General features: G+C 55.2%; 1 protein-coding gene across 2 annotated transcripts; it reads left to right on the top strand.

The window, feature by feature from the left end:
* Positions 1-26,941, top strand: SEZ6L (seizure related 6 homolog like). Of its 2 annotated transcripts, none has more exons than XM_048964389.1 (17): positions 1-163; positions 15,763-16,419; positions 16,700-16,833; positions 18,773-18,965; positions 19,344-19,529; positions 19,750-19,915; positions 20,338-20,504; positions 21,019-21,213; positions 21,285-21,423; positions 23,224-23,420; positions 23,757-23,951; positions 24,035-24,226; positions 24,333-24,527; positions 24,924-24,956; positions 25,239-25,350; positions 25,519-25,621; positions 25,819-26,941. In XM_048964389.1, exons 1-17 carry the CDS (start codon positions 94-96, stop codon positions 25,846-25,848), a joined length of 2,964 nt encoding a protein of 987 aa, XP_048820346.1. In that variant the 5' UTR covers positions 1-93; the 3' UTR covers positions 25,849-26,941. The 2 variants fall into 2 exon arrangements, with proteins under 2 accessions (XP_048820346.1, XP_048820345.1); XM_048964388.1 differs by having other exon boundaries at positions 2-163; positions 25,236-25,350.

Raw genomic sequence — 26,941 nt, 5'->3', positions numbered from 1 at the left:
CCCAGCCCCCGCCCCCGGCCCGGCCCCGCTCGCTTCGCCTCCGCTCGCTTCGTAGCATCTCGGAGGCTCCGCCGCGCCCGCCGCCGCCGCACGATGCTGGGGCCCCGCGGGTTCTGCCTGCTCGCCCTTCTGCTGCTGGGCAGCCCCGCCGCCCCGCGCCCAGGTAAGCGGGGCGGAGCGGGGCGGAGCGGGGCCGTGGCCCCGGGGCCCTGCGCATCCCGGGGGTCGGGTGGGCAGGATGGGGTTTGGAGGGTAGGGGGAGGGGGAGGAGGAAACAGCCGGCCCGGGAGGGGCTGATGGAACCGGACGGGCCCCCCCCCACCCTCCGTGCACGGGGTCTCCGGGCCGGGCTGAAACTTCGGGCATTGCGGGCAGAGCACGGCCCGGCGGGACGGCGGCGGTTCAGCACCGCGGGACGGGCAGCTCCCGGCCGGGCGGAGGGGCGGCGGGGCGGCGGGCTGTGTGCGATCCGGCCGTGATAACGGCAGCGCTGTCCTGTCGGGATGTGTGGCATCGGAACCGTGTCCGACCGGAGCTGTGACAATGGCAGCACTGTCATAGCGGTGCTGCGTCCGCCCGGGGAGCGGGGAGTTACCGGCAGCTGTGTGCTAACGGGGGCCGTGTCCTTTTGGGGAGTCAGACTGTGCCTTGTCGGGGTCTGTGTGCTACCGAGGCCGTGTGCTAATTGATGGCGGTTTCCTCTGGAAAGCTTTGTCCGAGTGCTACCGGGCTGTATCCCACAAGGGAGCCATGTGCGGATGCTGTGCTTGGGCAGGGATATGTGTGCTGCTGGGATGATGTACATGGGAGCAGTGCCCCTCCAGGGAGCCATGCCCCAGCTGGGGGGGCTGCATGTTCATTCCACGTGTTTCACATTCCCGCACAAACCTGCTCCCTTCTTCCTTTTCCTATCGCTGTGATGACAGACCTAAGAATAGGCTTCGGGACCCATTTGCAGGTGACTTGACAAAGTCACTGCAAACTCGCGTGGTGCTTAGAGATTGCTAAACCGGTGGCTGCTCCTGATCTCTGGTAGCTGGATTAGGCAGTCGGCTCTGTGCAGTGCTAGCTCCATCACTGATGCGCATTGGGCAGAGAGAGGACTGGAGAGGCCAGTGCCTGCCTGTGCTGCAGCGTTTGTGCAGGGCCTGGGAGACTGACCCCTAGGGCTGGCAGTTGGTTTTAGCAGAGATTAACAGCTCCTGGTGTCAGGAGTGCTGTGCAATGTTTCCTGCCTTGCTTTCGCTTCTGTTCTTGTGTCCAGATCGCATTAAAAGAGTTTGACTTTGTACACAATCTATCCTTATTTCTGAGTAACAAAATAGATTGTGCTGTTTACTCTCTCACCTGTGTGTGTGTTCTGCACGTGACCGTAACAGTGTACATAACAAGGAGTCAGATCTGAAGTCTATTTGCAGTTGATGGCCTCCTGTTACAGAACTGGAACAAACAGACCGTTCCTCTGTTGTGCTGCAGACGCTGCCATACAGGCAGTGCTGAGCTGCACTGGGAGATGTGCCTGGGGGGGTCTGGGGGCAGAGCACCCACTGCGAGCAGCAGCCCAGCTTCTCCCAATAGGATTTGGCCCTGATGGCAAGCACGATCCGTCATTAATCTCAGGGCGGGAGAACACATTGTACCGAACTCCTCTCATGTTGGCTGAGTGGAAGCTGACAAATAGTTGACCCTTTGCGAGGTTTGGCGAATTAGTGCTGCAAAATCCCCGTCTGCTGGCAGCAATGCTGGGGAAAAGGGCTGCGTGGCAGCTCTGCCCGTGCCAGAGGGACCTTTGTCCTTCGTGTGCAGGAGGTGACAGCCAGAGCTCAGATCCGCAGTCCCTTCTGCTCTCAGCCTGGGAGGGGAGCGGGCTCAGACCCTGCAGGAAGATGGCTTGTTGTGCTCCATCTGCCTGATCTTCCAGCTCATTCCTTCAAGGAACAATCCGTGCTGCGTGACGCGCACCAATCACTTGCTCTGCCGGTGGCTTTTTGGCGCTTTGCACTTGTGGAGTCATTTAGATCAACAGAGAGGAGGTGTGAAAGCCTCTCCGCAGGCACCGCTCTGCTCCCACCCACCAGCACGGGGAGCAGCAGCAGTGCAGGCAGCGAGGCACGGCCCTGCGGGGTGTGAGGGCAGCGAGCAGCGTGCTGGGGGCATCGCGGGCTGTGTGCTGTTGCTGTGCTGGGAACATCGCGGGCTGTGTTCCACAGTCACGCTAGGGACATCGCCAGTTGTGTTCCAGCGCCGTGCTGGGCACACTGCGGGCTCGCACGTCAGTGCCCCGTCGGGAACCTCGCCTGCCGTCATTCGGATCGGGCTCCGCGTTCTGGGCTCGGAGCTCTGTGCCCGGTCCTCGTTCCGGCTGCCGGCCGCTAGGGGTGGTGCCGAGACCGGCAAATCCTCCGCAGGCTCCGAACTGGCCGAGCCCCGGGCATGGCCGACAGCAGCACCCTCGCTTGCGCTCTGCCTTGTTTTCTCCTGCTGGCTTCTATTGGCTCGTTGTGACTCACCTGGCCACGCGAAGAGCGCAGCGTCAGAATCCTTCCAGAAAATCAAGTTTGTCCTGCAGGAAGAGAGACCGAGCAGAGCCAGAGAGAGGTCTGCAACAAATGGACAGCATGCACGCTGCCTTCAGCATCACCCCGAGTGGTGCCATCCCAAGGAATGAGATAACGGCGCCCATTTGGTGCTGGAGATAACAGGAATGGAGTTTGTCTGATCAGGAGCTATCAGCGGCCATAAGACAGAACTCTGTTCTCCTCTCTGCTCCTTCAATGAAAGAACAAGTCCAGTCGGGATCAGTAGCAATAAAATCAAATTGACGTCTGAGCCCCCTGCTTCTCCTGTATTTTTGCCAGCTTGCTTATATAGAGATGCTGTGTCAAATGTGCATTCTGTGGATTTTACAGTATCACCCATGGTCATATACCTGCACACTGTTTAGGGCCATGAGGAGCTGTTGCTGCTTCTCAGAAAAGCTATGGATGCACCATCCCTGGAAGTACCAAAGCCAGGCTGGTTGGGATCCCAAGCTGAGCTCTGTGTCACTTCTTCATCCCACAAAAAGATTTCCTTTCTTTCTTTTTAAAATTGAAATGTTCTCTGTATGCTCAGACACCACACGGCTTTTGGTCTACAAGCAGCCTTACAGATCAGCGCGTTTTACACCCTCTGTCACAGTGATGAGTACTGCCAGTTCCAGTGGGGCTCTGAAAAATAAGAATAACCTACCAGGAACCATCCAGAAGTTATTTGCTTGATGGGATTTTATTTTTCCGATGTTTGAAAGCGATTACCGAACAGTAAAACACGCTCCAAGGAAACCCTGTTACAAAACACAGGCTATATTTTAATTAGCATAACGTACAGCTACATGGCTGCAACAGGAGCCTGCCAATAAACGCATCTTGCTGGAGTTCAGATAGATGCCTACAGAAAATATAACATGAGCAGCGCCTTCCCAATTTTCCAGTCCATCAGGATGCATTTACACTCTTGTCGAGAGCATGAAATCGCTGAATGCGGTGCCGAGCAGCTCTGTGGCTGCAAGCACTGGAAGCAGCAGGGCAGGGCTTTGGGGACACTGGGGGCACATCCCTGCTGCCACCCCAGGGCTGCAGAGGAGCCAGCAGGCAGGCGCTGCCGCAGGTCCTTCCCCTGGTGTGATGCTCAGGGCAAAATCCAACGGCAGCGGCGCTGGGCTGCTCGGGAACAGGAACCCCAGCGTGCAGCAGTGCCACCTGCGGGGATGTGGCAGTGGAAAGCAATGCACAGCCCAGCCTATGCACAGAGAACTGCTGGCTGCGTGTCCCAGAGCTCGACACGAGTGGAGCTGGGCACTGAGGGGTCCTTGCAGAGCGTTCTGCTGGTGGCACTGGGAGTTTGGGTTGTTTGCTGCACCCAAAGGGCAGAGGTGATGAAAAGGAAGGAGCTGAGGGATGGGCAGCCCTAAAAAGGCTGCACCGGGGCAAGGAGGGATTTTTTGTTCTCCTGACCCAGGTTCCTGCAGCTCAGCTGCTGCTATAGCCATCTCACATGGCTTTCCACAGCCCTTCCCAAAAGGGCCTCCTCTCCAGGCTGACCATGAGCACATGGTGATGTGCAGATTGGGTGAACTGAGGGGACACGTGTGATGCAGGTCCTCCACCACATGTCTGCATCAGCCAGGATGAGAGGAGGGAGAAATGCTTCCCAGCAAGCACTGCTGGGGGGGCAAAGAAGAGAAATAAATCAACTCCTTACTCACTGCAAAGTGACCCCTTTGCAAGCCAGCTCTGCTTCCACACTGCCTTCATCCATCAGGATTCCAGAAATGGGAGGAGTTCTGGGAGCTGGGACCTGCTGTGGAACCGTCAGGTGCAGGAAGGGGGGCTCCTGCTCCTCCCAGACAGTGCTATTTCTGCCCAGCATCTCTCTTAGCTGACACGGACATGGAATAGCAACTCCTTTGATGCATGTTGCTGTGAATTAGCATCACACCGTTGAAGCCAGCGGAGTTGCACTGATTCGTAAAAGCAAGGAGCTCACCGTGTGGCCCAGATCTGCTCTGCAGCAGGGAAAGGGGAGGGGGAGGAAGCCATCAAGGAGCAGGGACTTGGCCTCATAGTCACTGCTTCGACAACCCGGTGACATAGGGGTGTCCAGATCCCAACACACCATGAAAGAGGTCAGTCTGCTCCCCTTCAGAGATAGGTTTTCCCCTCTGTTCCTACTTTGCCGTGCTGAAATCCTTTCTGCCATGCCTCTGATGCCGTGACTCGGTGTGCATGGGACAGAGCAGAGCACAGATGTAGCAAATGGCTTTTTCTATTCTTTTTTTTCCTTGTTCTTTCACTGGAGATGGGCCATAGGAGCAGCTGAGGCAGAGGACCCGAGTGCTGCCTGAGCCTGGAGCAGTTGTGATTCAAAGCAAGGACACGCTGCCCAGAGCCAGGGACAAGCACAGGTTTGCACAGATGCTTCTCCAATTCCTTGACCTCATTCTCCCATCACTGCAGTAGGATGGGTCTGACTGAAAGGCATCCAGCCGAAAAGCAGGAGGAAGGGATCTCAGCAAGCAGAGGGTTGGGGGCTCAGCTGTGGGTCCTGTCTGACAGAGCAAGGAGAGCAGGAAGGAAAAGGGCAGGATGGAGCCGGGACAGATGGCTGCAGCAGGCAGCTTCCACTGAGCCCATGCTGGCAGCGGGAGGCAGCACACAGCCTGGCCAGGACAGCCGGCACCGGAGGTGTGATTCCAAATGCAAAGCTTTCGTCTAGAAAGAAAATTCGGTGCCAAATGCAGAAGCATCTCCCTCCCCTCCCCCCAACCCCCCCCCCCCAAAAAAATCAAACTGTGACAGAAGTAAAAAAATGTATATATTTATATATATATATACATATATAAATGGCAGGGCTGATCCTGCAGCAGTGCAATCCACTCTGGGCAGGAAGGATGGGGGTGGTGGGACTCATTGCAGACACTGTCAGGGTCATCCTCCAAGCAGTGCGATAGCTGTTGAAGACATGAAATCAGCTGTAGCATCCAGACACCAGCAAGCAGCAATAACGTGGAGGGAGTGAAGGAATGTTCAGGAAATTGGGCAATTCAGGGCGATTTTGGAGCCAGGCAGAATGACTGAAAATACTTAAAATTCAAGGGAGAATCTCCATCTGACTTTTTAGGGTGGATTAATGGAGCGTGTCAGCATTTGGTGGATGAGATCCTTCATCTCCAGTAGATTGGTGGCTGGAGGACAATACAGGAGAAAAATCACTCCTGATGTCCCTTCCTCCGTGCTCCTGAAGCCCTACAGCCCCATCCCACCGATGGGACTCCATGATGATACGCAGGGACTCAGTTTTCATTTTCTGATGATGATTTAAAGGCAATCTCAGTTAAAATCAGGCCATTCCTGACAGCTATAAGCTTCTATCTGCCAAGTTGTCCAGTCCCTAAATGAGAAGGCTGCCCTCAAAGGAGAAGCAAGGTCTGCATCGCTACTGGGACCAGGCACAGTCCCATATCCCAACCCATCCCAGGATTTGTTCCCTTTGCCCCTCATCACCCACCCACGTTATTCACACAGCGCTCCTAAAATTGCTGTCGGATGCTATTTACATAACCACGAGAGCCAGCAAGGTCCAAAACCCCGACGTGGCTCTAAATTGGTGCATTAAGTTGTGGAAAGAGGATTTGATCAATTTACCGAGCGCACAAATCAACAGAGCAGAATTTACAAACCCATCAAAAAAGCGAGGTGACAGTTCAGAATTAATCCCCTGCCCGAGGCACACGATGTACCTCCGCAAACATCTCACGGCATAAATATAGTTGAGAAATAGTGGAGGAAAATGTAACTCCTGATGCCTTTGTACACCGCTGGCTGAATGGCTGAGGCATCATCGGGAGATGAATGGGGCTAATGCTGCTGGAAAGGTGCTGTCGCATCCCACTTCATTTTTATCCAGGACTCAGCCCAAGTTGTTACGGGGAAATATTGCATTTTCACTTTGTGCTTGAATTCAGAGCTGTCCCCAAATAATATTTCCCTGGTCATTTTTCATCTTCATTCCTTCTTTCAAAAAGGAAGGGAACTTTGTTTACTCACGCCTGCCTGGAGTAGGCAGATGGGATGCAAAGAGCACTGGAGCTAGTCCCTCAGGGGCATGAGCTGCCATGGGGTCAGATGGGGCCAGTGGTATGCTGCATAGGTGGCTGCAGTCTGGGAACAGGGCTGGCACAGCTGTGCAGTGATAAATGTGGGGCACGGGACACCATTGGATGCTGCAGCATCCCCAGCCCCAGTGCCCAGCCCTATGCAGCATGCTACAGAGCCATGCTTTGTTACAGACAGGGCTGATTGCTGACGTGTTCAATGGGCTCTTTGCTAGGACTTCCAGGGGAGCTCTGCGCCCATTGAAGCATCGCTCCACCGACGCAGCTGGAAGGTAGAGCCCTAGTTCTGGGTATCTGGGTATCCCCAGTGTTGGGAAAACTCAATAGTTTTCTCTCCCCATGCAATGAGCAGAGCACCTTTCAGCTCCCAAAGCAAGCCCAGCACCTTAATGGCACAGGGACTGCTGCTTCTCCTGGGTGCTTTGAAGTGTTCCTCCTGTGAGATGCAGTGCAGGATACACACAGCCAACTCAATGAGAAGCAGCTCTCACTGGAGCCTTATGGTTGGTGCTCAGATGAAACCGCTGAGGCAATTTCAATTAAAAGCAAATTTTTCAAGCTATCTAATCAAAAAAATATAAAAGGCTTCCTTTCAGCTTTTGTCTCCAGCACACAGAGGAGCCCGTGCCTGCAGCGGTGAAAAGGCTCTTTATTGTGTAGATGGCTGTGAAGGACAGAGTGCAGTGCTTCCCATTCAAGGATGTATTGAAGCTTTCTTGGAATCCATTAGAAAAGGTGGGGAGGGAAGAGTGCAAGAAACCCTCTCCAGCTGCAGCCTAGCGCTCTCCTGGCAGGGACACAAGAGAATTAGCCAGTTCCCTTGGAGGCACATCTTAGATTTTCCCAGTGCAAAATGTCTTCTACAACTCCTACCTTTAAAAGCATTCCCGTGCCTTTAGCTGATGCTTATTCAGTGCTTCTGCAGCACCAATAATACAGCAGCTCATAGAATCATAGAATGACTTGGGTTGAAAAGGACCTCAAAGATCAGCTAGTTTCAACCCCCCCCTGCCATGGGCAGGATTGCCAACCACCAGGCCAGGCTGCCCTGAGCTCGCTCTTCTGCACCGCTGTCAGAAGCCCCCATATCTCCTTGCAAGGACCTCTCTGGCATGGCTGGGTGGCTCTGGGGAACGTCACCACCTGCTAGCCCTGTTTGGGCTCTGGTCTACCCCAAGAAGCACTGGAGCAGAGGCTCTGGGCTCACTGTGCTGCTTCCTGCAACACGGACACATCCCTGCAGGCGCGGTGCAAGGCAGAGGGCTGCAGTTCATCACAGCACACCGGTGTGTTGTCACCCAGCCGCACAAATTGAATTGAGTCATGGCAAATAACATCTCCTCAAGTGACGCAAATTATCCGAGCTGCCTTCCATGGGCAAGGGCTGTATTTTTCCACGTTGCTGCACCGCATGCATCAAACCGGCCTCGCAAGAAAAGGCATTCTTAAGTTATACAGCATCGCCTCTTTGATCGAAACAAAGAGCCTGAAAGAACAGCAAAGGCAACAGCCTGCTTGAGTTCAGGATTACGAGCCCAGAGTTGGAGTCAACACTGAGAAAGGCATTCAGCTGTGAAAAATTCCCTCCTAAACCCCTCTGGCACCATTCCCAGCTACAGTCCGGAGTGTTTGGTGATGGAAAACATGAGTTAAAAGTTGTTTTGAACCTGGTGCTGCTCCTACTGCTGCTCCATGAAATCAGCTGTTGGGTTTCACATGCACCAAATGCATCAGCCCCACTGCACTGTTGGCTTTGCCCAGCTGCAGCTCATTGCCCACTGCTCCGGGCTACCTGTCCCTAATTGGCACAGGATGGGGCTGCCACTGGGGAATGGAGGTCCTGAGCAGAAGCAGCCATTGTGTTCGATGAGGCCGGGACCCAGGGAACACGTGGGGAGAGCCCGAACACATTTCAGCAGCTGCTGGCCATTCCTAGAGCATTTACAGTTGCGTGCCAAAGAAACTCATTTCGCAGATGTGTCCATCTTAATCACATCACACAGAATCACAGAATCACAGAATCACCCGGGTTGGAAGGGACCCCAAGGATCATGTAGTTCCAACCCCCCTGCCTAGCAGGGCCACCAACATACATATTCAGATCAGGTTGCCCAGGACCCCGTCCAACCTGGCCTTAAACACGTCCAAGGACGGGGCATCCACAACCTCCCTGGGCAGCCCGTTCCAGGGCCTAACCACTCTCCTAGTAAAGAACTTCCCCCTAACATCTAACCTAAATCTTCCCTCCTTCAACTTAAAACCATTTCCCCTAGTCCTGCTGTTGTCAGCCCTTTTGAAGAGTTTACTCCCCTCCTGGGTGTAGGTTCCCTTCAGGTATTGATAGGCTGCAATGAGGTCACCCCGCAGCCTTCTCTTCTCCAGGCTGAACAAGCCCAACTCCCTCAGCCTGTCCTCATAGGGGAGGTGCTCCAGCCCCCTGATCATCTTAGTCGCCCTCCTCTGGACCCTTTCCAAAATGCCAACACTGCAATTTCCAACACTGCCACCAGAAGTACACAAAATATGACTGTTACCCCATAGGAACATAAACAATAGCAGTAGGAGGAGGAGAACTGACTTGGGTTGGACCACATGCTGCTTTTTAATAATTTGCTGGTTCTCTCCTTGCTGGGAAGAACAGAGTCGGGTAGTTTCTCTTTGTGTTTCCCAATCAGCAGGATGCATCAGAAATAACGATAGAGACAGAAAACATGCACAGGCACCAGCAACATGACACACGTGTTGTACAAGAATATATGAGGAACATCTGACAAAGGCCCCTCTCTGCACGTTGACTCAGATATCAAAGCATTTGTGCATAGGCTCACTCAGTAATGTTCTTTCCCAGAGCAGTAAAGCAAATGCTGTGTCAGGTACCTGCCAGAGTCTCCTTTCAGTGGGGAAAGAAAAGCTGCAGGCCAGAAGGCTGCAATCCTGTAAAAGCACCCCCACCCCTCTTATACAGTCAGGATCTAGAGCAGAACTGAGCCTCCAGGCTGGAATATAAGGGCTTTCTCACTTAAATTGATCCAGCTGTGCTTAATGATCCATTCTGCCCACCTAGGCACCCACCTGGGGTGGGAATGCATGGGCACCCAGCAAAGCAGAGCTGGCACATAGAGCAGAGCTCTGCCGTTTGCTTTTCCTGGTTGAGATGCTTCTAGCCCCCTGGATCTCCACCCAGAGGGAACATGGAGGTTTTCTGTGGGTTCACGTAGGCGGCAACACCGTGAGCAGAGGATCAGGTCCTGATGTGTGCATGGGACTGTCAAGCTTCAGGAGACTCATTAGCAGGGAGGAAGCTCATCACAGCGCCAGGGTAATGTCTGTCTGATGGGTCGTGTCACCAGGCTGGTGGAAAGCTCTCTGCCTGCTCACTGTCATATGGATAGGGGCGTGCATGGGTGCATGTGGATATGAGCTGCCATGCAGAAGACCCTGCTTCTTGGCTGGCACCACTTATGGAAACCACCATGGAAATATGGTGCTTATGGAAATATCTTTGCTATCTGTATTAATTAAAACAAAGTGCGATGGTTCATCATTAGGCTCCGTGGGAAAAACCACACATAGGTTATCATCATCCTGCAGGACATAGAGCAGAAATGGAATTCATTCTGTTTAAAACACAACTCACTGATGGCTGATATAGTAATGATTAATTATATACAATACAGTGCCATTGAAGTGAAGGGAGGTGCTAGAGCTGCCTGGCATGCGGGTCCAGAATGCAGGGCAGGGCAGAGCTCCCTGGAGTGGCTGCAATGCCTCCAGCAGGATGAATCCATTTTTATGGGTGGAAAATAGCCAGGTAGGAAGATTGAACCTTGTATTTCTCTGGCCAGATCTTTCCTAAAGACATTCTGGGAGATGGAGATCTGTTGGGGCAGCCTTTCTGAGAGGCTGCACGGATGCTGCAGGAGCTCTGGGCTCTTCCCTGCTTGCAGGCAGCCTCCGGAGCAGCGACCGTCCCGTAATCGATGCAGCCCAATAACTGCAATAACCACAGCCATCAGTAACCCGGCGCTCGCCCTGCCTTCCCGATTGCGAGCAGCGGGACTGTTTGCGAGCTGTCAGCAGTCATTAGGCGCTGGAGCGACATTGTTTCACAGGAGTATCACAGGGGTCTTTTCAAGGGCAGCGGCAGGCAGCAGGCGGGGAGGTTCTGCACGGCCTCTGCGAGGGGAGAAAATGCAAAGGAAGGGATTTCTTGGGACAAGTTCCCCAGCAGAAGCGGGAGATCTCAGCTGACCCCACAGCTGTGCGCAGCTGGGCGATGGTGGGCACGTGGCAATCCCCAAAGGGTTAACAGCACGTGCTTCCTGAGATCTGCTACAGTGCTTCTTAATAGAGATGGAAGATTAATTATTTTAGTCCCAGATAGATGACTAGAATGGGCTTTTTGTGTCTAAATATACTCTCTCTTCAGGAACCCATTTAATTTTATACCCAGATATAGATGACTGAGCTGGATGATTAGTTGAGAAAGAAGCGCTTCTCTTCCCCCAGTCCAATTTTTAGCCTGAAATGCTAGAGTGCTCTCTGAGGGCTGATGCTGGGGTGAAGCATGGCAGCATGGCATGGTGTGGGCAGCCCCGTGGGGCTGGGATCCTGTCCTGCTGGGGCTGGAGGGGAGGGAGGAGGTTCATCTGATCAGGGTAACTCTATGGGGAGGTTTGGTGTACACCCCAAGTGTCAGTGCTGGCATTGCAGGGATGTGGGGAGCATGAACACGGAGCTGGCATGGCCAAAACTGATGCCTGCAAGTGAAGGGCGCGTTGATTCCAGCTCCATGTAGCAGCACTGGGGAGGAAAATCCATTTTCCTCATAGCTCGGAGAAGTGTATAATTTCCAGGCATCTGTCAGGCGGCTGCGGATCGTTAGAGCAGTTACGAGCTTCTCTGGAGCATGGCGAGGATGTTTGCAAGTGTAATTCCCATATTTGTGGCAGTGAAGCAAACCAGGCACGAGCAGCTTGGATCCTCTGTTAGGGTGGTTTTCGGAGGCCAAAATGCTCCCCCACCCTGGAGCAATCTCTACCTGAGTCCAGGGCCAGCCCTGAGCTGAGCCAAGCATATTTGGAAAGGGATTTCTTCCAGCCTGCAGGCACGGCAGGAGCCAGCACCTCGGCCAGCCCTGCTGTGCCTGTGTGCAGATGGTGACATGCGTCTGGGTTCCCTTTAGGACAACCAGGAGACCACCAGGGGACCCCATCCCTGGGATGCAGGGCAGTGCCCAGGCAGCATCCCACCAGGCTCAGGGCTGTGCTCCTCCCAGGGTGCAGACAGACAGAGGGACAGCGTGGGTGAGGCAGTGCCATGTCCCAGTGCCCTCCTTGCCCACCGCGCTCCTCCATCGCCAGCATCCTCCGCCAGTAATGAGGCGTTTCCATGGCAACCTTATTTGAGCGTTGCCGGTGACACAGATGTAAATTTTAAAATCAAATATTCCGACCGCAGCCCTTGGAGCACAGAGCAGCCCTGGAGCACAAGAAACCCGGACCCATCCCAGAGCCATCCCCTCCCATTGCCCCGCTGCAGGTGGGCTGCGATGCAGACCCCAGGGGCAGCTCCTCCTCCGGCCGCGCTTATCTGCGCACCCACGCGGGTGACTCACTGTGATTAGATGGCTCCTCTTTTATTTGCTTACGGGTCAGACTGTCAGGATGTGCTTAGGGAAACTTTTTCTTCTTTTTTATTTCCAATGGGAAAAGTTAATTTGCTAAAATAGTAACCGCGGGATGCATGTTTCCTGTTGGGAGGCACGTGGAGATCCAGGCAGCGTTGCTCTGTTTTGACACTTTGGAAATGAAAGATTGTTTTGATTCAGGCCTTTTTTTTTTTTTTTTTCCTTCTCTGCTCTTCAAGATTTAAGGCAAAAAATTGTTTTAAAATTTGAAACCAAACCAAACCATTTCCCAACCATCGCGCCAGTGTGTTTGGATGGACCCAACCTGCTTTTTCCTCAGATCCCTGCTTCACACTCAAGCTGTCTTTTCCCCTCTCCATGGCTGCGAAACCCTCGTGGTGCTGCATGGGATGTGTTCCTGCTCCTTCCCTTGCAGGCTGCAGGGCCGCCCAGCACAGGGAACCACTGCAACAGCTTCAGCACCAATCAACCTGCTGGAGCCCAGCACCAGAATGAGCAACACCGTTAATAGCATCCCTGTAAGCTCTTTAAGGCTCGGCTATAATCAGCTCACTAAAGCCTTTAGGACAGAGATATGAGCCCTAGCAATCAATCCACAGTGCTCTGGTTCCTGGGCAGCGATAGCATCGTCTTAGCACTGGGAAGCCAGCAATGCAGCCACTCACAGCTCGGCTCGTTCAGGAGCGCCGCAGCAAAATGAGTGCCTGATGATTATTTCAGCATCCTTTTATCAAGCGCTTGCAGCTCCCTAATTCTGCTAAGCCCCTCCAGCTGAGGTGCTGGCAGCAATCAGATCTCCTTGCTCCCTGCAGCAGCACATGGGCACGTGCCATCACTGGCCAAGTGACACAGACCCATCACTGTGGGGACTGCCGTGACCTTGGAGTGCTGAGAAACCCATTTCACTGTTATGGAGAACAGGAGCTGATAGTGAATGGAACTGTGATGAAGGGCAGAGCTTCAGCTTGCATTTAATTGGTTTGTTTTGTGTCGCGTGGCCGTGCAGCCTTGTTCACTGCTTTGCTCGGTACGCAACATTTTGCACTGCTGGTGCATCTGGGTCATTGTAGCAAACCCCAAACCACAGCAGGGAGACTGCACTGCACACATGCAGTTCATGGGCAATGAGCAGATCTGTTTCTGAGCAGCAGGAAAACAGAAGCCTTCAAAACTGCAGTAAAACCCAACAGCCCCTAAATGGGTTGGTGGACTGTGTCCTACATGCACATGGGGTGGCTCTGCTACCCCAAAGCCCCACTCCCTCTGGAGCTGCCCTGCCACCTCCCCAGCCCCAGCCCTGCAGAGAGCGCTTCCTACTGCGGCTAATATGAAGCACGGGGGAGTGGAGGCATCCTCTGAGCCGAGCTCCTTCCTCTCTCACATAGCGGATCCCAGAATAGCCCGGGGAGGAGCTGCCGCTTTGCATCAGGTCCCTTTTGCTCCACACTTTCCTGGACATTTGGTGCAGCAGAGTCTCAGCACTCTGTAGAGCATCCTGCTGGCACCCCAGCCCCAGCACTGCAAACACAGCCGCTGCCCCAGCAGATCTCTTGCAGCCTGCAGGCAGCCGCAACGCATTCAAGATAAAGCGACAGGATAAATCCCTTGTATGCTGCGATAGTGCTCCTTTCTCCAGAGCTGGTTTAGCAGATTAGATCAAGGTCAAACACGATCATGTCTCTCCCGGCAGCTCAGTATCTCCGGATCGATTGTGTGGAGCAGAAGGGATTTGCAGTCGGGCAGGGTCCTGCTGCTCCTCCCTCCTGGCTGGCAGGAGGCTCCTGCAGTATTTTCTTTCCCTCAAATATTTGCCTGTATACATCATCTGAAAGGCCATATGTAGTGCAGAGGTGAAACCACCACGAGGCCTTACAAGGGCAATAGGGATTTGCTGCCAAGCAGGCAGCCATCAGCCTATCCAGCCTGGGGCAGAGCTCATTCCTGCACCTGGGGACACACAGGGCTGGTTTGGCCATGGCAGTCTGAGTTAACATCACTGGTCACTTCTTGCAGCTCTCACTACCCTGCCCCAGCCCGGCCATCATTCGCTTCCTTGAAATACACATTTGCCCTTTACAAACTGAAGCATGTTAAGTACCTCATTACGGGGCCATGCTACAGAGTGTTTTATTTCATGCTTTGTTAAGGATAGAACCATTTAAATGCTTCCTGGCAAAGGATCTAATAAGAAATTAGTCAACTTTCCGAAAGCATAAAATACGACTTAACAGCAACATCCATTATGAATATGAATTCACATGGCAAATAACCCAGGGCTGATTTTTGCTGTTTCTGTTAATGCTGTGACTTCAGGGGTGTGGGTCCCTGCAGGAGCCTCTGCTGTGTTACTGTGCCCCCCGCTTGGTGCAGGGAGCAGCAGGATGGGATGCTCAGGGACCGAGCCCAGTGCCACTGTATGTCCCTTTTCACAGGTCTACAGAATGTTTAGGGTTGGAAAAGACCTCTAAGATAGCCAAGTCCAACTGCACCCCACCACCAGTATGTAAACATAACCACATCCCTCAGTGCCACATCCACACATTCCTTGAACACCTCACAGGACGATGACCCCTGGGCAGCCTGTGTCAGTCCATCACTGCTCTCTGGGAGAAGAAATTGTTCCTAATACCCAACCTGAGCCTCCTCTGGTGCAACATGAGGCCATTTCTCCCTGATGTGTGCGCTGGGGGAGGCTGCACCCAGCTGCGGTAGGACCACACGTAGGACCCTGCAGCAGGTCCTATAGGAGCCCAGCACACCCCGCACGTTGAGCTCCTTTCCTGGCGACTGCTGTTTCCATGGAAAACGTCGACTCTCTGCTTTGTGCAGCACTTTACAGAGCTGCGGTGCTGCTCGGGGCTTATTGTACACGGCGGGCTGCAGCCCAATCAGAGCCGGTGGTGGTGAATACATCTGTGCTTCTCACAATTACTCGGTGGTAGCGGGGCTTTGGGGACTCTTTGTCTCCTGCAGGCTGCCCTGCTTGGAGCAGAAGGTCGGGGCTGCCTAGGGAGAGGCTTTTCAATCCTGAGTTGTGCGCTGATGCCAGGCAGCGGGGCAGCTGCTCTCCATCAGGCAGCAGCGGGGAAGACAATGGGGGATGGCATGGCCTAATCAGGCTCTTTGAAATGACAGTATTTACTGATGACAATTGCACAAATAAAGGCTTTTCATAGAGGCCAAGCCAGAGAACAAACTCGGCACGAGCAAGCAGACCTTTCTGAGCAGCTGACCTCGAGATAAAGAGACCAAACAGCAGCTCTGAGACTGCGCAATGATGTTCCAGCAGAAACCCAACTTTCAGGGAATCAGCGCAGGTTCATTATTGCTTCTCCACAATTAGCAGACAGCGGGTTCTCCACCAGCTGCAGCTCCCAGAGGGCTGATTCCATGCCATAGCACAGCCTGATCTCATGCCCAGCATCACTCAGTCCAGCTTTCCCTGTTCTTTTTGCAGATGGCCGCCCCAAGTCAACGCCTCTCCCCACCAGCCCTCATCCACTGCCTGTGGATGAAGCAAGTATGGGGGGACCCAGACAGAGTGCAGCCTTCAACCTGCTGCCTGCTGCTGAGGACAGCCCCAAGCCAGCAGTGGAGGGACCATCACTGCATGCACAGAGCCATATCTTGCCAGCACCCACCACAGACCCCAGGGCTGACACCAAGCAGACTTTCCCTGCTAAGAAAAAGCCGCCTGCCCTAAAGCACAGTAACACAGCGAGGAAGCAGCTGAAGGCCAAGCCCACGTTGCCAGGGCTCTCCAGGGCTGTGAGCACACGGAGCTCCGTGCTCTCCATGTCCTCCCAAGAGCTGCCCATGCCAACAGAGACAGCGGACGGGCAGAGGCAGAGCCCCCCCGAGCTGCTCGGATGGGGTCCCACCAGCCGCCCTGTGCTGCAGATCTCCCCTTCCACCCCACCGCCATCAACTGCTCAGCCCTTCCCTGATGGCCCTGGTGACATGGGCATGGGTCCCACGGCATCTCCTAGTGGCACCATTAACCAGATGGACAGCGCTGAGAGCGAGATGAATGGCTCTGCCTCAGAGGAGAGCCAAGAAACCACCACCTCCACCATCATCACCACCACCGTCATCACCACGGAGCCCACCCCGGGTAAGGGAACACGGGGATGCGGTGCCACCAGGGAGTGGGATGTGGGGTGGGGATATGGCAGTGGTGAGATGCAGATCTGCCTTCTGGAGCTGCCAAAATCCTTAGTGATTGCAGCAAGGGGTGCTTGAGGAGGGTTTCACCACCCCAGGGACCTCTGGAGAGGAGGGTCGCTCCCTTAGCCACAGTTTTTCACCCAAACTGGAAGTGAAGCGGTACGTGCTTCTGGGGGGGGGGAGGGGGTGAGCTGTGCCCTGGGCAGCCACTGATGTGCATCCCCCAGTGCGCTGCAGTGTGAGCTTCTACGACCCTGAGGGCTACATCGACTCCACGGATTATCCCCCGCTGCCCCGGCACAGCTTCCTGGAGTGTACCTACAACGTCACTGTTTACACCGGCTATGGCGTGGAGCTGCAGGTGAGAAGTGTGTCGGGGAATCACCTTGGCTCTGCCCCTATGCTCATGCTGCAGTACCCCTCCCCACTTCCCCAGAGCTCTGGGTTTCATTTTGCTGCTGTTTATGAAATGAAATCACAGAAGCAATATCCTACCCTGCTTTTGCTGACTCTGGGCAGGGCCTGGGCCATCCCGTGTGCCAGGGCACATGCACGGGGAGAGTGGGAGCCCCCACATCTGCCTCATTTTCCCCCCTTGGGGTCTAAGGGAGTCTCTCAGTGCCACCCCCATCCCCTGCACTTTGGGAGTAATCGGCACAGGCAGGCAGCAGTGCTGGCTGTGCCTCTCTGGAGAGCTGTTTTGAGGCTGGGGGCAGTGGTGGGTGCTGCTGCTTGTCCCTGGCTGAGGGGCAGTGCCATCATGGGGAAGTGGCCCCATGCCCCTGAGCCCCCCCTTGCCTTGCCAGGTGCTGGCAGGTTTTCCTCCATCACTTTTTAATTATTTCACATGTACCAGCAGTGCGAACCAGTGGCACTGCAGCTAATTACATTGGGCAGGTGCTGAAGTAACAGAGTGCAACTTCCTCAGCTCTCACACAGTGATGGGGATAATTGGATAATGTTTAAGTGATTTTGATTTAATTCCCAGCTCCTGTAATGGAGACAAGCGGGGACACCTCGCTGGGCGGGGAGAGGATAGGCAGTGAGCTCAGAGCTCCACTTTCCCCTGGGTTTGCCAGGATGCAGCATGGGGAGGGCTGAGCAACTCCAAACACAGAGATCCTCTGCTTCCCAAAGGGCTGATCCTGATTCTTGCTGAGTCAGGTTCTTGCTTGGCTTGCTGCAGGATGTCCCACCAGGGTTGGGGGTCCCCAGCCCCCCCAGCATCCCCGTTGTGCTCACAGCATCCTGTGGCAGCCCCAGCACACTCTGTCCCTTGTCCCTGTGCTTTTTTTGCAGCAGTTTGAGAGCAGAGCAGCCAGCGCTGAGAACGTTTGACAAAATTGTCATTGTTTTTGAGAACTTGAATTTTCTTGGCAGGCAATAGAATTTCCCTAAAGAGATTTTGTAGTGGGTGAGCAAGCCTGGCAGCCTGAACCAAGGATCCCTCCTGCATCCCCGGCAGGCTCTGCAGGAGCTGACATGGGTTCTGGCTCTGCTCACAGCAGAACCTATGATCCGCAGCCCCTGGCAGGGCACCATCAGCAGTGATTCTGCAAAATAAAGCATAAGCTTCTGGATACAAGTCCCCATGCTGCACCCCAGCTGGCTTTGACCTTTCTCGGCCCCTCCTGCAGCACCGAATGCAGCCAGGCTGCGGGATGAGGATGCAGCTGCTCCTGGTGCCATGTGCTGAGGGGCTGCTAGGGCAGAGGGGGATGCTATGTGACAGTCTTAGGGCTGTCCCAACCAGGAAGCCCCTCTCCTTGCAGAGCACAGCAAATGGCCCTGCAGCTCCCCAGCACTGGGCTCCCATGGGCTCTGCACATCTGTGCTCCATGCAGCAGGGCGGGGAGATGGGCATGCTGTGACAACAGCAACAAACCCTCCCCGTCACAACACCGTCGAGAGGGTTTGCAATTACAGGCTGTGGCTGTGCTAAATATAGATCCCCAGTCCTCGTGCACTTAAGGAAACAAATGATCTGATGAGCATCTTTCTGCTGAAATATGAGCCCGTTTATTGAGCTAAATGGACACGAAATGCAAATGTGAGGTTACTTCACAGCTATTTCCAAATAATAATTAAAGCCTGTTGGGACTGCTCATTAGGAGCGTTTGCTGGGACTCCCCATCCGAGATGGGGATGGGGAGGGATGGTGGTGCACTGGGTGTGCAGTGAGCCATGAGCCCTACACGAGCGCTGTGATGGGTGGGTGCTCTGCATGCCTGGGGGTGGGGGTGACCCCCATATGGCCCTAGGATGCTGCCCTGCTGCCCCATGGCTCTCCTCCCACCCAGGTGAAGAACGTCAACCTGTCAGACGGGGAGGTGCTTTCCATCCGTGGCGTGGATGACAACACACTGGTGGTGCTGGCTAACCAGACGCTGCTGGTGGAGGGCCAGGTCATCCGCAGCCCCACCAACACCATCTCCGTCTACTTCCGCACCTTCCAGGACGAGGCAGTGGGGACCTTCCAGCTGCACTACCAGGGTGGGTGCCCCGGCCCCATGGGTGCCCCAAGTGCTGCGTGCAGGGTGGGAGCAAATGGGAGCACCTGTCCTGCTGGGGTGCTGGGTCTGATAGCCACACATCTGCTCCTCACCCATTCCTGTCCCCATTCTGCAGCTCTTCCTGCACAGGCTCTCGCTAAATTATCTATTTCTTTTTCCTTGAGAAGCTATAAAAAATGGATGAGTTCGAGGAAATTCTTTCTAAAATAGAAACTGGGTCTGGTCAAAAGAAGTGAGAGGTGGGAGGCAGCGCTGTGTGCATGCAGATTGCCCCACAGCAAGCTCTGAGTGTGGCGTGGGACATGTAGCATGGCTGGGAGCAGGCAGCCCTCAGCTCTGCACTCTGTGCTCGTTGCAGTGTTTATGCTGAGCTGCAGCTTCCCACGAAGACCCGACTTTGGAGATGTCACCGTGATGGACCTGCACTCGGGCGGCATCGCTCACTTCCACTGCCATCTGGGCTACGAGCTGCAGGGCCCCCATATGCTCACCTGCATCAATGCATCCCGGCCCCACTGGAGCAGCCCCGAGCCCATCTGCTCAGGTGTGGGCACGCAAACAGCACAGGTGCAGGGGGAAACCCCAAAGCAAAAATGATGTGGGTGCTTTGTGCTGCTTGTCGAATGCAGTCCTGACAGCGATGCCAAGCTGTGCGACTCCAGGTGTTCTGTGGCAGCAGCATGTGTCCCCCGTTGAGGCGGGTGAGGGGGGACGTGAGGGCTGTGCCCCTTGTTGCCCCTTACCTGCCCCACTCTGCCCGGCAGCGCCCTGTGGAGGCACCGTGCACAATGCCACCATCGGCCGTGTCCTCTCGCCCAGCACCGCGGGCAACCAGTCGGGCAGCATGTACTGCGTGTGGGCCATCACAGCACCCCCGGGCCAGAAGCTGCACCTGCACTTCGAGAAGCTGCTGCTGGCCGAGAGGGACAGGTGAGGGGTTGGTGGCACTTGGCTCTGGTTGGGATGGGACCAAGAGGAAGAGAGGGCGTGGGACACCAGTTCCTAATGGGGTGTCCAAGAGCAGAAAGGGACACCTCGTGCTGCACATCCAGGCTATCAGCATTCACATAAGCAAACACACCTCGTGTTTAGAAAGCATTGGAATTCAGCCCGGTAACAGGCAGCGTGCCAGGCTTACGGGCCATAGTAAAATCAAAGTGTAAAAATCCAGCTTAATATATGGGTAAAAGAAACTGATCCGGTTGGTGAATTTTCACTGGCACCGTCTCTTCCAATTGCTGGATTTTGGGAGCACACAGGGAAGGGCTGGGGCGCCTCACGCATCCCCGAGGCGCTGCATCCCTCCTCCCCGACTCCTCCCTCTGGGGGCCGACCCCCGGCTCCCTGCACAGGATGGTGGTGTACAGCGGGGACAGCAACCGCTCGGCCGTGCTCTACGACTCGCTGCGTGCTGACAGCGTGCCCTTCGAGGGGGTGATCAGCGACGACTCCTCCATCCGCATCGACTTCCTCGCCGAGGAGCCAGCCGCCTCCACTGCCTTCAATATCCGCTTCGAAGGTGATGCTCTGCTGTGGGCTGGGGGGCTGCAGGAAGGGGGTCGGCCACAACGCTCGTCATGCTGCTGTCCCCGTGGTGCTGCCAGCATGCATGGCAAGCTGAACCTCCCTATTGCTGCAGAAGCTTCAGGGTGTGCATTTCCCGAGCAAGAAAAAGAGCAGGCTTGATGACAGGTGGTAATCCCAGGAAAGATTGCTTGGTAAATACAGCAGTAACAACACAGAGAGTGCATTACTGATGCTGTCACACAAAGGAAGAAGTGGGGTTTGGTTAAGCCTGCATGGCTCAGGACAGATAAATGGTTGTTAATCCTAATTGCCTGTAATGAACACCGTTTGTGTGGTGGGGACTGTGCATGGCAGGGATGGAGGCACGGGCTCCAGGTGGGGTGGTGGCGCAGCCCTGGGGCTCCTCCTGCAGAGCTCAAAGCTGGAGGCAGGTGAGGCATCGGGGATGGGGCTGTGCTGCTCCCCAGCCCCCATGTGCACACCGCTAATGGGGTTTTTTCCTGCAGCCTTTGAGCGGGGCCACTGCTACGAACCCTACATCCAGAATGGGAACTTTACCACCTCCGACCCCACCTACAACCTGGGCACCACCGTGGAGTTCACGTGTGACCCCGGGCATTCCTTGGAGCAGGGCCCTGCTGTCATCGAGTGTGTCAACATGCGGGACCCGTACTGGAACGACACAGAGCCACTGTGCCGAGGTCAGTGCCAGCACCATGGGGCCTTGCCATGCTCTGGTACACGAGGGCTGAGCCCTGCCTCTCTGCTGCAGCCACGTGCGGGGGGGAGCTGACAGCCATGGCCGGGGTGATCCTGTCCCCCAACTGGCCAGAGCCCTACACGGAGGGAGAGGATTGTATCTGGAGAGTCCACGTGGGTGAGGAGAAGCGGCTGTTTCTGGACATCCAACTGTGAGTTGCTCTCGGACATCTGCACATATCACGTCCCTGGCCCTGCTCAGCCCAGTTCCCTGCAGCATCCCCCTCCCAGGAACCAGCTCTGTGTCTGTTGTGCCCCTTCTGCCCTTCTCTCATCCCCTGCAATGTGCTCAGTACCCATTGCATTGCAGCATCCACTGCATTACAACATTCATCACTTTGCAGCATTCGTTGCATTGCAGCACTTGCATTACAGCATCCATCACTTTGCAGCACCCATCACATTACAGCACTCATTGCATTGCAGCACTTGCATTACAGCATCCATCACTTTCAAGCACCCATCACATTACAGCACTCATTGCATTGCAGCATCCTTTCCCTTACAGCACCCATCGCATTGCAGCACCCACTCCTCACTGCATCTGGGGGTAACTCAAAGGGGAATGGGTTTTATCTCCAGGCAGGGAGCCTTGGGCATGGTAATGCTTCTTATGCAAAGGGAATCTCCTCAGTGCTATTTTGGGTTTTCAAGAGGAGGGCATGTCTCAAGTAGGGGCTTAGAGTCAAAAAGGCTTTAAAGCTTTCTGTAAAAATCACAAGTCAGAGCTCCCCGTGAGGCTCTGCTGGATTTGTGGGCGCTCGGGCTGAGCAGGACTGGAGACCAGGCGATTTGAAGTCATCAGGCATAAATGTCACCGAGAAAATCGTGTTTGACAGAAAGCAGAGATTTACTACAAATGTCAGCCTGCCATGGGGATTAACTGGGCGCCTTCCAAGAACATTCTTAATAAAATGTTTGGGGATCGGCTCAGGCATCTCCAAACAAGGCTGAGTCAGATGGGTGGATGTGTGGGGTGGGGGTCCCATGTGCCTGAGCACAACCCCGGCCCAGGATGCTGAGCAGCATAGTGGGATTGATCCTGCCCAGCACAGGGCTGGGTGTTCTGGCTCAACTGGGCACAGAACAGCACTGGGCTCAGCCCCAGGGCTTTACAAGGACATTTGCTTGGGCTGTTGCATGGGACATTGCACAGGCCACTGCACTGGACATTGCGTGGGCCGTTGCATGGATTTTGCATTGGACATTGCACAGGACATTGCATGAGATACGGCATGAGACATTGCACAGGACATTGCGTGGGACTTTGCATGGGATGTTACATGGGACATGGCATCGGATGTTGCATGGGACTCTGCATGGGATATCCAGAGCCCGGGCTCGGAGCGGAGGGTTGCTGCCGCCTCAGACCTGGTGCAGACTTCTCCTGCGGGCTGCTCTCCATCCGCGGGGCAGCACTGCTCTCTGCTGGCGGCGGGGACGCGGGGCGGGCGGCTGCCAAAGCGAATCGGTTCTGGCACCGAGAAGAGCTTTGCTGGGTTTGGCGCTGCTGCCCAGAACTGCAGCGCTGCGGCCACCGCGGGTGTCACCGCTTGTCTCTTGGGGCCGGTGTCGCTCCCCGCGGGGATCTCGGCTGAAATCTGTAAGCTGTGTTCTGCGGGTGTCCTTGGGAGTCCTATGCAGCTCCAAACCTATGGGGAGCCTGGGGTAGCAGGGGAAAGCCTCGGCTCCTTCTCATTGTCTGCACCAGGGAGAGTGGTCTGGGGCTGATGATGGGGCTGCAGACGGTGATGGAGCCAGGGCTGAAGGAGCAGCACTGCTGCTCTGTTCAGAACAGGCATCCCCACAGAACTTCCCAAGCCACTGGGGACAGGACAAGCACACAGACAGGATGCATGCAGTGTCAGGCAGAAGGTCACCTCACTGCCCCATCATTCCACACCCAGCATCCTGCTGGCTCCTTGCTAGGCTGACCGAGCTCTTCTTTCCAGCCTGAACCTCACCAACAGTGACATCCTCACCATTTATGATGGGGACGAGCTCTCTGCCCGCATCCTGGGGCAGTACATCGGCAGCAGCGGCCCCCAGAAGCTCTACTCCTCCAGTCCTGACCTCACCATCCGGTTCCACTCAGACCCTGCTGGGCTCATCTTTGGGAAGGGCCAAGGATTCATCATGAACTACATAGGTAGGGAGAGAGTGGGGTGCTGGGCTCATCCCCAGCCCTGACAGCACAGTGGGACAACAAGCAGTTGGAGCAGGGTCTGCAGGGGACAGTTTTGCAATTGGGGATGATTGCTGGGCCACAGCTCCTCTCCAGCCCCAGCAAACTCCCCGCAGAACCCACAGCTTGCTGCAGGGCTCTGGCTTGGTTATTTATGGGGTGACTTCCAAAGGGGCCTCGTTATCCCTGATGCCATCTGCAGACCAGCAGGGCTGCTCACAGAGCCGTGGTGCTCAGGGTGGGATGCACACCCCGCAAGGAGCCTTGTGCACGGGGTGACAGTCAGCACTTGTCCCACAGAGGTGTCTCGCAACGACTCCTGCTCCGACCTCCCTGAGATCCAGAATGGCTGGAAGACCACATCCCACACCGAGCTGGTGAGAGGGGCCAAGATCACCTACCAGTGTGACCCAGGTTATGACATCGTGGGGAGTGACACGCTCACCTGCCAGTGGGACCTGAGCTGGAGCAGCGACCCTCCTTTCTGTGAAAAGAGTGAGTGCCCCAGTGCCCCACTCTGCCCTGAGCAATGTGCTCCGTGCCCCCAGGACCCACCCCACATCCCCTCTTCTCCCCAGTTATGTACTGCACAGACCCAGGAGAGGTGGAGCACTCGACTCGCCTCATCTCCGACCCCGTGCTGCTGGTGGGCACCACCATCCAGTACACCTGCAACCCTGGCTTCGTGCTGGAGGGCAGCTCACTGCTGACCTGCTACAGCCGTGAGACTGGGACGCCCATCTGGACCTCACGGCTCCCACATTGTGTCTGTGAGTGCTGCAGCCCTCCCCTACAGCTCAATGACAGCTCAGGAGCTGAACTTCCAGCCTCCTTCCCTTCAGCCCTTGTCTCACCCTGCAATGTGCTCCTTTCCAGCGGAGGAGTCTCTGGCCTGTGACAATCCAGGGCTGCCAGAAAATGGCTACCAAATCCTCTACAAACGCCTCTACCTGCCTGGCGAGTCTCTGACCTTCATGTGCTATGAGGGCTTCGAGCTCATGGGGGAGGTGACCATCAAGTGCATACTGGGACAGCCATCGCACTGGAGTGGGCCACTGCCCATCTGCAAAGGTAGTGCATAGCAGGGCAGGCAGCACCCATTGGGATGGAGAACACTCATTTGGACGGGCAGCATCCATCGGGATGGGCAGCACCTACTGGGGTGGGGAGCACCCATTGGGATGGGCAGCATCCACCACCTCTGGCTGGTGCCACCACTCCAGGCAGAGACATCCTACACATTTTCTTGCCCAGTCTGCTCAGCCTCTGTGTGAGCACTTAAAAAGAACAAATGATCATGAAGTGCTGAAAGTGTGCAGCGCATTTGGTGACCAAATGGGATGTGGAAAGCCTGGCACAGATACCTATGGTAGCCTCAGTATGGCTATGTGAATCCCCCTGCATGCGAAGCTGTAGCACCCAGTGCACACCCAGCCACCTCCCAATAACTCTCCATTTCTCTTCCAGTCAATCAGGACAGCTTTGAACACGCTCTGGAAGGTGAGTGACACATTTGCTGGATCAGCCCCTTGCACAACTCCCTGGGGCCAAGCCCCACCTCACCACCACCCCTAAGCTCTAGCCCAGCACCCCCCAGCCCAAAGCCCACAGCACTGCAGAGACATTGGGACTGAGGCAGGTGCATGCTGCAGGAGCCAATAGAACCAGCCCACTGCCCCGAGTACCCCACGTCCCATGTGAGGGACTGGAGGAGCGGAGGCAGAGGGGCAGCAGAATGTGCTGAGAAAAAAGCCAGCATAAGAGGTCATGTCCTTTTAGTAGCAGAAGCTGCTGCAGAGACATCGTTGGAGGGGGGAAATATGGCCTTGGCCATCTTCATCCCAGTGCTGATCATCTCCTTGCTGCTGGGAGGAGCCTACATCTACATCACCAGGTAGGTGGGGTGGCAGAGTTCCAGGGAGCATCACCACGTCCTGCTGGGCTCCAAAGCCCGGCACAGGGCACCCCCTGCTGCCCCCAGCCCCAGGCTGATGGGGGGCACACGGAGGGTCTCGCATTGCTGCAGGGCTGTGCATCTGAGTGACTCTTGCCTTGTCCCCAGGTGCCGGTACTACTCCAGCCTCCGCCTGCCCCTCATGTACTCCCACCCCTACAGCCAGATCACGGTAGAAACGGAGTTTGACAACCCGATTTATGAGACAGGGGTGAGTGCTGCTGTGCCTTCCCTCCCCAGGTGGCCCCCAGGGTGTCTCTCACCAGTAGAATCATAGAACCATAGAATATCCCAAGTTGGAAGGGATCCATAAGGATCACCTAGTCCAACTACGGGCTCCACAAATCCAACAGGGTGATCATCCCAAATCGCAGCTGCTGCCCTAAAATGGCTTTTCCTTCTTTCCAGGAAACAAGAGAATACGAAGTTTCGATATAAAGGCAAGAGAGTCTCCAGCTGCAAACTTAATGTGCTCTCATAGAACTTCCTCAGTAACTAATCCAGAGACTATGTGGAGTTTGGTTGGACCCCTGGACCTGCTGTTGTCTTTCCTTTTGCCTCCTTATTGAAGATTTTACTGTTTTCTTCACTGTATTTATTCTATTTAAACTGCGCTAGGTGTGCTGCAGAGCCGCGGGGTCTGCGCCCGGACCCCGGGGGGGGGCAGCAGTGGCACACGGGGACAGAGCTCCATCTCCCCGTCCCCCGGCCACGCACCCACAAGAGGGGTTTTGCAGTTCTTCTGTTGTTAAAAATTAAAAGCGCCTCCATTGAAAGAGCCTGCAATTGATTGCTCAGAGCTGACGTAGGCGAGGGTTTGCTGCAGCCACGGCTCTACCCACGGCACGGGTGGCACGGCTGGGGTGAGGGGACTGCTGCTCTCTGCTCCTCTTCAGCGCCATCATCAGCACCAGGGCAGCCCAAGCACTGCTGCAGGCTGCTGTGCCCCTTCACCCCGCGGTAGTATCTCAGGGTAAGCATGGTCTGGGCCCTGTGGGGGCTGCCGCCTGCCTTGGGGTGCTGGGCCACGTGTCCCCAAGCCACTGGAGCCCTCAAGGTTTGCACTTTGCTCACGGGCAAAGCCCACCCAGGCGATGACAAGGAGAGGGGGTGAAGGTGGAGATTTGTTCGGCAGCAGGGCCAGGCTCCAGCATGGAAATGGGAAGCAGAAGGGCAGAATCAGCCCTCAGCACTGCTCTGACGGAGGCAGACCCTGCAGCAGCTTCATTTTGGGCCTCAGCATCCCCCGTGCTCCTTCACTTTGGGTGCATTCCCCAGAGCTGGACGGCGGGCTGTGGGTGGGCAGCGATGCCCCACCACGTCCCGGGCAGCTGCTGTCTTCTTTTGTCCTTGTAAAATGGCAACGTAACCACGACAGTGTTGGGGAGTCTGTTTTAGTTTCGGGATGGTTAGTGCATCTCTGCAGTGTACAGCTGAGATTTAGATCGGTTTTGGTTGTTTTTTTTTTGGTTCATTTTGGTTTTCTTTTCCTTTAAAAACAACGAATGTGTGTTTGTAATTTGTAAAGGTT

The sequence above is a fragment of the Lagopus muta genome, chromosome 17 (assembly GCF_023343835.1).
Source record: "Lagopus muta isolate bLagMut1 chromosome 17, bLagMut1 primary, whole genome shotgun sequence".
Taxonomy (NCBI): domain Eukaryota; kingdom Metazoa; phylum Chordata; class Aves; order Galliformes; family Phasianidae; genus Lagopus; species Lagopus muta.
The sequence above is the reverse complement of the archived record's forward strand: the minus strand, read 5'-3'. Positions and strand labels throughout refer to the sequence as shown.